A 12,306-nucleotide genomic window follows, 5' to 3' on the forward strand; every position below is an offset into this window, starting at 1 on the left:
TTGGCCAGTGCATCTCGTTGGGGCTCTCCCTCTTTTTCTCTGATCCTCCACCTTACCAAACATGATATCCTTCTCCAGCGACTGGTCCCTCCTGACAGTATGTCCGAAGTATGAGAGATGAAGTTTGGCCATCTTGGCTTCCAAGGAGCACTCTGGCTACACTTCTTCCAAAATGGATCTATTGGTTCTTTTGGCAGCCCATGGCACTTTCAATATTCTTCTCTAACACAAGTCAGAAGCACTTATAATGCTTTTAATATGCTATGTACATAGGTACCAATTATTTTTAGAATATTTCAAATGAATTTACTTTAGTGGCCTTTGTTTTCTTTCTTTTAAGAGTTTTAAAGAATAGTCTTTAGCTCTCTACCTTCCAAAATGAGAGAAAATGATTTATTTGAAGAGTGTGGGGAATTAGACTTGATATTACTTAGTTCATATTATGTAATAGTTATTACATCTATATATTTTGTTACTTCTAATTCTTTTTACCAAAAACTAAATCAAATCCATTGTCATTCAGTTGATTCTGACTCATAGCAAGCCTATACAAGAGAATAGAACTGCCTCATATGTTTTCCTCTTTAGTCAAGCAGACTAACACATCTTTCTTCCTTGAAGCAGCTGATAGATTTAAATCACAGATATTTGGTTAGCAGCCACAGGCTTAATTACTGTGCTACCAGGTGTCTTTGCAAACCCATGTAGGAGCCACGCCTGACTTCCCCTGGCTTCACAAGGGGAAAGAGAGTCAAACTCAAATTCAGCCCAAGGCTGATTCCTATGAAGCATAGGTCAGACATGTTTGCACCCTACAACCTACTGTACTCTGACACCATCCTTTCCACAGCACTCTCTTCTTCCATCTGGCTTTTGCTAATCCATCGTTATGTCCACATAGAACTCATAACAATACTGACGATTATGGAGTTTCTTAGGGATGTGAACAGGTTATAAGTCAGGACCAAAAAACAAAGTCAGGATGCAGCAATTCTCCAGTCAGGATCATCTCTTGTCTGCCATAGTGCAGTCATGCTTTGCTTTTGTCTTTGGCTTCTCAGCCTTGTGGCCCCTTGACCTTTGCCATAGTCCATGGGCCTAGAGCCCACAGCTGCTCTGTCTTTCCATGACATCTCTTTTTGCCAAAACCTCTGTTGTCTCCTGTGCTGTTTCTGCTTTTCTAGGTAAAGATCTCACATTCCACTCATGCTCTTCCTTCTTGATGATCTGGGATCTTTCATTCCTACTCCTAAGATGGTTCCTTTTAAACCTAGCTGGATGACAAAACTAACCAATTCCAGCCTTAGAGTCCCGTGTCCCTTATTTAAATGGTCCCAGCCAATCACTTGATGGGAATTTAAAAGACATTGGCTAAAAGAGCCGTATCTAGTAAATTCAAGATACCAAATAGTCTTACTTATTTTTATTTTTTGGTTTGATTGGTTATTTATTTTTTTGGTTATTTATTTGTTTGCTTAGTCTAAAAGTAGCTTGACAGAGTAGAACAACTGTTCCAGTAGGCTTAGTATCTGATTCTTGGCTCTACCATTTAGATATAAGTATCAGTGGAGATCCATCCCTACAATAAGCCTCAGTTTCTTTATCTGCTAAATGAAGAAGACCCAATAAATATTATCAAAAAATGCATTCCATGGCTATGCTAAATACTGAGAAAACAAATATAACAGATATGTTATTCATGCATTTGTATGTGTGTCTTTTTGCCAGAAACAGTAAACAATGAAACTATGTTTATGTATTAGGTTCACAGATAAGTTAGAAGAACTAATGTTGTTAATAATTGTTTATAATATTTTGTTTTCTCTAACTAGTTGTTGTCAAGTCAATTCTAACTCATGATAACCTCATTTGTATCAGAATAAAAGTATTTCATAGAATTTTCCAGAAGTAGATCACCAGACTTTTCTTCTGAGGTGTCTTTGGTTGGATTCAAACCTCCAAAGTTTGAGTTAGAAAGAGAACGAGGTCATTGTTTATACTATCCAGGGACCCTGCTTTGGTTATCTCTGTGATGTCAAATAAAATAAAATAATAACTTCATGAGAATGAGTTTGGCCTTAAGTGAAAAGCATTAAGTTCAAATCTTATTTGGAGATAATATATACTATCACAATTTTGTTGACTTTTAAAACTTTTATCAAATCACTCCTATCTGTATCTATCTATATCTATCTATCTACCTATCATCTATATACCATCTATCTATCATCTATTTATCTGTTATCTATCTATCTATCTATCTATCTATCTATCTATCTATCTATCTAGCTATCTGTCTGTCTATCTATCTATCTATCATCTATCTATCTGTCTATTCCTATTTAATGTTGCTGTTTATATCCTCTTAACTGTGTATTTACTTATGTACTGTCCTAAATTTACTATAGCAAGAATTTGAAAATACTTGATAAATATTTGAGTATTATGAACTGATAATTGTGATCTGCTTTGTTTTAGGATGTTTCAGGAATGCCAGCTCTGTGTTCTCCAATTTCTCAGGGAGGGAGTGGTTTTGACTACCGATTAGCCATGGCAATTCCAGATAAATGGATTCAGGTATATTTTATGTAAATATTTTTAAATGTAAATACTGTTTTTTGTTGTTTTCTTAGTATTAATTAAATTTATTTTTTGGTTGTGATCATTGGGTATATTTAGTACAAGTAAAGTATTAAAATTTCCTATCAATTTGTAGATTCTTAAGCCTTTTACTAAGATTCTTACCATATTTCTAGAAGTATTCAGTGTATTCCAACATATTCAAGCAAGGTGAAAATATGGTCAATACAACATTAACTTTATGAATGAAATTTTACATTATCATCAAGATATTATACATTCTTAATTATTTGTATATTTTTGAATTCTAGGAGTATATCAACCTAGAATTACTTTCTATTAATCCTGGTTCTCAATGAGATATGTCCTTCCTTAAATCTTGTTGATATCCCATGTGAGTAAAGTTTTACTAAAGGTAATACAAAAACTGCTGCAAGCATACATTGACAGAGAACTTCCAGAGATTCAAGCCAGATTCAAAAGAGGCCATGGAAAGAGGGATATCATTGCTAATGTTCAGTGGATCTTGGCTGAAAGCAGAGAATATAAGAAAGATGTTTGCCTGTGCTTTATTGACTATGCAAAAGCTTTTGATTGTTGTCCATGACAAGCTATGGACAACATTGCGAATGAGTATTCTGGAACACTTGATTGTTCTCATGAGGAATCTGTACCTGGACCAAGAGGTAGTTTTTTGAATAGAACATGGGAACACTGAATGGTTTAAAATTAAGAAAGGTGTGTGACAAGAATGTATTCTTTCACCATACTTATTCAGCCTGTATGCTGAGCAAATAATCTGAGAAGCTGGGTTATATGAAAAAAAATGTGACATCAGGATTGGAGGAAGACTCATTAACAACCTGAGATATGCAGATGATACAACCTTGCTTACTGAAAGTGGAAGAGTGTTTAAAACATTTACTGATGAAGATCAAAGAGCACAGCCTTTGGTATGGATTACATCTCAATGTCAAGAAAACAAAAATCCTCACCAGTGGACCAATAAACAACATTCTTATAAACAAAGGAATGATTGAAGTTGTCAAGGACTTCATTCTTCTTGGATCAAATATCATTCTTTTTGGATCAACTATCAATACTCACTGAAGCAGCAGTCAAGAAATGAAATGATGTATTGCATTAAGCACAAGACCTTTTTAAAGTGTAAAAAGCAAAGATGTCAGCTTGAGGACTAAGGCGCGCCTGACCCAAGCCATGGTATTTTCAGTTACCACATATGCATGTGAAAGCTGGACAGTAAATAAGTAAGACCGTAGAAGAATTGATGCCTTTGAGTTATGGTGTTAGAAGAGAATATTGAAAGTGCTATGGGCTGCCAAAAGAACCAATAGGTCCACTTTGGAAGAAGTGCAGCCAGAGTGCTCCTTGGAGGCCAGGATTGCCAAACTTCGTCTCTCATACTTCGGACATATTGTCAGGAGGGACCAGTAGCTGGAGAAGGATATCAAGTTTGGTAAATTCAGAGAAAAAGAGAAAGACCCCCAATGAGATGGATTTGCCAAGTGGCAGCCTCAATGGACTCAGGCGTGGTAACAGTAGTGAGGTTGGCCCAGGAACGGGCAGTGTTTCATTCTGCTGTGCATAAGGTCGCTATGGGTCTGTACCAACTCGATGGCATCTAACAGCAACAAATAACAATACCATATTTTTTTAAACTTTAAATTTAACAAGGTAAACATTTTAGTGCCTTAAGCCCGAGGTAATGATCTAGACACTATTACCATGGAAATGGAACTTGTATTGTTTTTTTTAGAATATGACCATCTTGTCTTCCTAGATTGTAAATTCACTGTAGGCAGATGTCATCTTCTATTTAATGTATTTATTTTAAAATATTTTGTATCACCAAAGTAAGACTCATATATTATAAGCCTGTTGCAGTTGTTAATTGCCATCAAGTCGTTTCTGAATCTTATCAACCCTATGAGTATAGGGTTTATATGGGGTGGCTGGTGGATTTGAACCACCAACCTTTGGTTAGCAGTTCAGTGCTTATCTTACAGCACCACACTGGGACTCCATTTAGTAAGGCTAGAGTTAAGATATAATGTAAGAAAAAAATTCAGACACAGTACATTAAACCAAATGACAACTTTACTCAATATATATGTGGAATGCATTGTTCAGTACCCAGAGGATATACATTAGACTAGAATTCTAGATTTTATTTATATTTTGTTTTTCAAAAGAAAAAATTTGAAATTAATTTTCTGCTTTTGTGTTTCAAAAGTCTCTAGCTTGGAATATCATTATTTCTTTTATGTTATCTAAAACATAGTTGATTTTAAATATGCCAGCTATGCTGTCCACTGGTAGATACATGAACAGCGAGTCAGACTAAATCAATGTGGGAGGGAGAGTGAGAGTATAAAGGTTTGACAAGTTATTTGTAAATGACTACCTTTACTGCAAACATATCGTGAATGTGGTAGACAAACTTATGAAAACTCCTTAAACAGAACCAAACACCTTGAAGGAATTTGTTGCTGGGCCTAGGGGCTCAGGACCATGGTCTCAAGGACACCATGGTCACTTGGCATAACATAATCCACAAAGACAGTATTCTACATCCTACTTTGTTGAGTAGCAACTGGGATCTTAAAAGCTCATGAGTGGTCATTTAAGATGTGTCTATTGGTTTCTCCTTGTCAAGAAGAAAGAAGATGATGATAATTAAATTTGTTTGGCAAAAATGAACCCAGTGGTGTGCACTAATGGACCACGTGAACATCAGTCTCAACAACCCTCAGACGAGTAAGACTAACTGGTGTCTGGCTACCACTGTCAACTGTTCTGTAATGGACCACATTAAAAGGTCCTTGATAGAGAGGGAGAAAATGTGGAACATTTTTTTTTTTTTAATTCCAGGCTTATAGTCAGACAGAAACCAGTAGAACCCTTAAACTATTGCTCTTGGTCATCCTTAAGGTCTACAAATGAACTCACCCCCATTGCGCAGTTTTCAACCAAGCAATAGAAAGGCATATGAAAGTGAGAACACTAGTGAGGTACACATGCCATAAAATGGCCCACCACTTGAAATCAAAAGGGCAGCATTACTCAAGGATAAAATTCAGAAGGGCTGGGAAAGGAGGAATGAAAACAAGAAAAATAGGGAGGAAGTGAAATGAATGATGTTACATAGAAGGGATTACAGTCTTTGAGATGAAATGAAGTGTATGATTTATTTAATGTAAAACCTATAATTTGATATGTAAATCTTCACTCAATATTCAATAAAAAGTAAAAAACAAATTTTGTTTGTAAACCTTAACTGAAGCAGAAAGCCTTTTCTTTCACCTACAGAGCAGCTGGTCAAATTGAACTTTGTGGTTTGAAGTTCAATGCTTGTCCTACAGAACCATTGTGGGAATGGTACCATGGAAATAAGGTGTATGGAACTCTAATGAGAGGATTGGTCTGTTTGGCTATCCTGATAGGCTTAAAGAGAGACAGAGAGAGAAATGCCTTATAACACTGAAGATAGCAAGAGATGGCTGTGCAGTTGTCTTGGAAACCCTACACAGAGTTGCTATGAGTTAGAACTGACTTCACAACACACCATTACCACTACCATAGCACTTTGTGATACAGTGGATTATGCTGCAGTGCCATATCACGACTCCAGTAATGCAAATAGGACACATAAAATCCTTTGGGGTTATACATCACTTGATTTCTTGACTGCTACATAAATATTGATTGTGGATCCAAGTAAAATGAAGACTTCAACAGCTTTCATATTTTCTCCATTTATTATGATGTGATTTATTGGTCCCGTTGTGAGGGTTTTTGTTTTCTTTGCATTGAGGTAAAATCCATAACGAAGGCTGTGGTCTGTGATCTACAGAAGTAAGTATTTTAAGTCCTCTTTGCTTCCAGCAAGCAAGGTTGTATCATTTGCATATTGTAGGTTATCAATGAGTCTTCTAATCCTGATGCCATGCTCTTCTTCATATAATCCAGCTTCTTGGATTGTTTGCTTAGCATACAGATTGAATAAACATGCTGAAAGAATACAACCTTGGCACACACTTTCCCTAGGTTTTAACCATTCAGTATCCCTTTGTTCTGTTCTAACAATTGCCTCATGATCTCATTAAAGGTTCCTCATGAGCACAATCAAGTGTTCTGGAGTACCCATTCTTCACAATGTTATCCATAGCTTGTCATGATCCACACAGCCTAAAGTCTTTACATGGTCAATAATGCACATATAGGTATCTTTTTGGAATTCTCTGCTTTCAACCAAGATCTGTCTGATGTTTGCAGTGATGTCACACATCCTCTTATGAATCCAGCGTGAGTTTCCATCGGTTTCCTGTTGATCTAATTTGGCTATCCTGATAGGCTTATTGCAGCCATTATTTTTCATTATCTACAATAAAATAGTAAATGTTTTTTATATGAATTATATTGTTCAATGATTTCCATTTTCCCTTCACTAATATGAATATCTTCAATTGATTGGCCAGGGAACGATCTTCCAAATTTCTTGGCATAGTTGTGTAAGCCCCTCAAGTGCTGCATCAGTCTGTTGAAAGATTTCAATTTGTCTTCCATCAATTCCTGGAATCTTGTTTTTCTTCAGTGCCTTCAGTGCAGCTTAGACTTCTTGCTTTAGTGCCATTTGTTCTTGGTCATATACAACCACTTGAAATGTTGATCACTGGCCACTTATTTTTATCAAGGTGACTCTGTGTAGTATAAATTTTCAAGTTAGAACTGTTATTAGTCTCCTTCAGACCTGTGGAATTTCTAAAATCTGACACCATTTGTTACTTAAGGAACACCAGCTTTTATAGGAAAGAAGAGATCATGCAAGGTAGCCAAAGTGGTATAAAAACAGAAAAATAAATGATAGTCTAAGAAAGAGAGCATTTCATGTGAGGATTTGTGTTAACAGAGTCAGCATGTTTAGCAAGTACTTACATAAGAGAGCATCATCTGAGATCTCGCAATGTCAAGCACATCTAAGAGTTGTTAATGAGGTTGAAGTCAGTTAGAAGATTGAGGACCGTATGAAGAAGTGGAGACAAAAAAAGTACATTTTATTCAGAAAATATTTTTTATAATAGTTTGCTTTTAAAAATCTAAAATGATACGGTTCTTTAAAAAAAAAAAAAAAAAAAATTCCCTCAATGTTAGAAGGAACTCTTCCTGCTAAAATTACTTTCCATTCAAGAAGTCTCAAAAGATACCCCGTTTCTACCTTTTAAAAGTTAAAGGCAGATACAGGCACAAATAGAGTTTATTGTGGTCATTAATCAAGATGTAGCAGTTATTACAGAGGAAAAAATGTTACAGAGATCCTAAAGTGTAATAATAAAACCATCTGCCCCCAAACACAACACACACACAAACTACACTACTGTCATGTGGGCACTTGGCATTAAAGTTATGTTAGTCAATATTTAAGCAATGAGATCTTTGGTATATTGGTAGGGATTGTGTGTACATGTCAAATAAAGGATTTGAAGTAAGAAAAACAATGGTTAAACCAGAAGTTCTTTGTTTCTTTTATTTCTTTCTTTCATGTGTCTAGCTACTTAAAGAATATAAAGATGAAGACTGGAATATGGGCAATATAGTGCACACCCTCACAAACAGACGCTACCTTGAAAAGTGCATTGCTTATGCAGAGAGTCATGATCAGGTAAATGACACTCATAAATAAGAGATGTATAAATGTATTTATCTATTTTAACAAATCCAAATATAAATGTCTATTACTTAATGTATTTGATATTAATTTATAGCCATTCATTATATACTAATACTCAAACTTAAAAAGTATTTTTTAAATTATTTTGCAGACTGAGAAATTCTATCTTCAAAATGCTAAAAACCTAATACTTTTGTTACCCTGAGGAACTGTAATTATAGATAGTAATTGCAAGTGTGGTTTTATATGTTTTCCTTTTTCCTACTGAGAAATATTGGGTCCTGATTTAAGTTCATTTTAGTTTACAGTTTTTTTGTGTTTTTATATGTATACATATATGTATATTGCATATATGTATATGTATTTGTTGTTAAGTGCCACTGAGTCAATTTTAGCTCACAATGACCCTGCATAGGTTTTCTGAGGCACAGCTGGTGGGTATGAACTCTTGTCTTTGTGGTTCACATTCCATTGCTGACCCTACAGCACCTCACCTGAATCCATATATGTGTGTTATATATGTTTTTTTCACCCTTTTCTCAGTCACAAAACTCCTGCTAAGTGATCATCAACATGTCTCCTCTCTCAGCATCAGCCCATCCTCTAATGCAGTATGAATGAGGTAATTTTTAAAGACAAAAGCTGATCTTGTCACCCAAAAATATGTTGGTTGAAACTTGTTTTTCAACTTCACTCATTTACTGGCACATGCTAAAGTTTCAGGCCGGATTCTCTATTTTTGCCCTGCAAGTGACCTATTATTGAATGCATTTAAAATTCCTACCCACCTATGTCCATCTGCCTATTTACCTGATAAATTTCTATTCCAATATTATTCTATACCTCAGATAACACATCCTCTTTGAGGCTTTCCCTGTTGATCAGATAAAAATAGTTGCACCATCCTTCATGTTTCTATTAGTTTTTAAGCAGAAAATGTATCCTCATTATCTCTGTATTTCTGTCCTTCAGCAATGTGAATGTTTGTAGTAATTATTAAATAGATAAAACATAAATATATTTAAAAGGCCAATTTAATGATTTAGACATATTAATATTTACAAGTATACATAAACATTTATGTTTTTGTAATTTGAAAATGAAACACTAAACAAAATTTGTGAAGTATATATTAAAAATAAACCAAAAATAATGCATTTCTCTGTAATTTCAGTAAAAATTAGCCATTTAAACTGAAAACATGTTTTTTTTAACGGTTTCCTCTATTTATTAAGAACTCATACAATTCCTACACTGGAATTAGAAAACTATGACCCTTGGGAAAATACAATCTGCTGTTTTTCCAAATAAAGGTAATCAAAATGCCCCACGCTCATCATTTGCATATTGTCTGTGACCGTTTTGTGCTATTATGATTTCAATAGTTGAGAGCAATAAAATGTCCAACAGTGCTTAAAAATTTACAGTATGGTTTTTAAATAGAAATTTTGCTGAACACTGAAGTACACATACACTAAATTCTGCACTTTCCAAATTAGGACAGTGCATAATTTTCAATCATTTTATAACTTTTACTGTTATGCACTTGCCCAAAATCCAACCTCATATGCATTCGTGGGCCTAGACAGTTCAGAAATCTTGATCAGAGAATGAGTTGTAGTGCTGGCCACAGTGAATACAACAGCTTTCCACACAAGAAACATGCATCTCATGTTTCCTGTAAATAAAGCAATTGACCTTTCTGGTGTATGATGTTCAGCATATATTTGACCTTTAATATCTATGTCTTTATAATCATAGTAAACACCTATGTTACTGGCTTATGTATGTACTGTGCTATTTCCTGTCATTATTTTAATGTGAACTTTTCCTACTTAGAAATAAAATGTTTACTGTATAAAGTTTAAGCTTAACCTCCTAGGTAGCAAAACCCAGTCTCCTGTATTAAACATTTCAAGTGTTACATTACTTCTGTTTCATGCCCTTGTGAAATTATTGAAACAAATTGGCTTCTCTGAAGACTCTAGGGAAGTATCTGTCACATGATTTTCTCTTATCTATGATGTTACTCACAATATTTGGTATTCCTTTGCTTAATGGAATTTTTTTCTTAATCTCTCAGTAGACTGCCTCTATTTAAAAATACTATCAAATAGCATTTTCCCTCTGTGTTTGTCTTTTTGTCTCTTCTTTTCTTTGAAGTCTACCAGTCATATTGGATTAGGTGCGATCTTAATCCTGTATGACCTGAATTTGATAACATCTTTATCTTTATTTCCAAATAAGGTCATATTTACAGGTACTGGGAGTCAGGACAGTAGCATATCTTTTTGGAAGGTGCAGTTCAACCCACATTAGTATCATAGGGCATTTGTTGTTGCTGTTAAGCACGGTCTAGTCAATTCTGACTTATAGCGACCCTGTATAGTTTCCAAGGACCTACTGGTGGGTTTGAAATGCTGACCTTGGCATTCTCTGGGACCTTTTGGTCCAGTGCATTGTCCTGCAGGGCCACATCAGGACTCCAGTACCACCCCAGGATCATAGATTATAGAGCTGGTTACATAAATAATGATGACTACACAAAAACTAAAATATAACAAAACTGAAAATGACTAATACTATTAATTTAAAGGTAGGAAAAATCTCACTCATTGAATAGAGAAGTAGTGAAACAGTGTGAAAATGCAAATCTGTGCCTAAATTATACCTTCCTATTGCAAACTCTGGAGTCCTGGTGTGGCACTATGGGCTAATGCGTCAGACTGCAAAGTCGTTTGAACTGCAAAGTCAGTGGTTCGAGCTCACCAGCTACTCCTTGGAAACCCTACATAGGGTCACTATGGGTCGGAATCGACTGAACGGTACTTAACAACAATAATTGCAAAGTCCTATCAGGTTTATCAAGGAGCTCTGGTAGCTTAGTGGTTACAAGTCGGGCTGCGAACCACAAGGTCAGCAGTTAGGAACTACCAGCAGTTTCGCAGGAGAAAGATGAGGCGTTCTGATCCAGTAAAGATTTACAGCCTCGGAAACCCTATGCAGAGTCCATATGTGTCTTAACGGACTCCACAGCCCATACCACCACCACCATCAGGTTTATCACATCAACAACTCCAATATTTGTTTATTTTCTTGGCTGTGAAAGTAAATAAATAAATGGAATAAAATAATTAAAAGTTAAACAGATCTATTTCCAAAAGTGTGCAGAAGCATTTTTAATTTATCAAAAAATTATTCCACCCTTTTAAAATTCATGTAATTCTGTCTTGTATTACAAACTATCAGGAATGTAGGAATTGATGCAAATTACCTAGTGCTTTCTAAAAGTAAATTTTTTCTGGTAAGAATTAATGCATGCAATTATATATGTGTCTACATTGACTAAAACTATTATAAAAACACATTGGGGGAAGCTTTTTGAAATTTTTAGATAAATGTCTAACTTAATTAAATTTATAACATTAATTAATAAATTCAATTTTACCCACTGTCTCAACAGAGTTATTTAGAAGTGTTGTCAACTTGATGAGAATAAACTTCATCTATAAACCTGTGGTGCTATGGGATCAGCACTGGACTGCTAACTACAAGGTTGGTGGTTCAAACCTACCAACCGGTGCTTTGAAAGCTTACACAGGGTCGCTGTGAGTCAGAACTGACTTAATGGCCATTAACCACATAAACCTAAGCAGAAGTTACCAAAAATTTTACTTTAGAATCAGAAATTCTAGAAATAAACACAAGCACACTCATACTAGCAGAATTTAACCATTTAAAACGAACATACAAAATTGTTTAAGAAGTAATGCTACGTATAAACAATATAACAACTGTATTTTCTATGTGAATTACATATTTTTAGCAATGAATCCTTATTTATGTTAATTCAATCATGTCAAATTAAAGCTCTATATTAGACCAGGTGCAGACTGTGGAACAGACCATCAATTACTGATATGCAAATTCAAATTAAAGCTGAAGAAAATGAAAACAAATCTAAGAGAGCCAAAATATGATCTTGAATTTATCCCTTCTGAATTTAGAGATCATCTGAAGAACAGATTTGATGAATT

At 35.0% G+C, this 12,306-nt stretch overlaps 1 protein-coding gene across 1 annotated transcript in view; it reads left to right on the forward strand.

The window, feature by feature from the left end:
• The window catches only part of LOC102817604 (1,4-alpha-glucan-branching enzyme-like), a 477,609-nt gene that overhangs the window by 344,393 nt on the left and 120,910 nt on the right, over positions 1-12,306 (forward strand). Inside the window, exons 10-11 of the mRNA XM_006874745.1 lie at positions 2,479-2,577; positions 8,150-8,260. Of these exons, the coding sequence (XP_006874807.1) occupies positions 2,479-2,577; positions 8,150-8,260 (210 nt within the window). The remainder of the gene's footprint in view (positions 1-2,478; positions 2,578-8,149; positions 8,261-12,306) is intronic.

This window comes from Chrysochloris asiatica, unplaced genomic scaffold, assembly GCF_000296735.1.
Source record: "Chrysochloris asiatica unplaced genomic scaffold, ChrAsi1.0 scaffold00298, whole genome shotgun sequence".
NCBI classification, from domain to species: Eukaryota; Metazoa; Chordata; class Mammalia; order Afrosoricida; family Chrysochloridae; genus Chrysochloris; species Chrysochloris asiatica.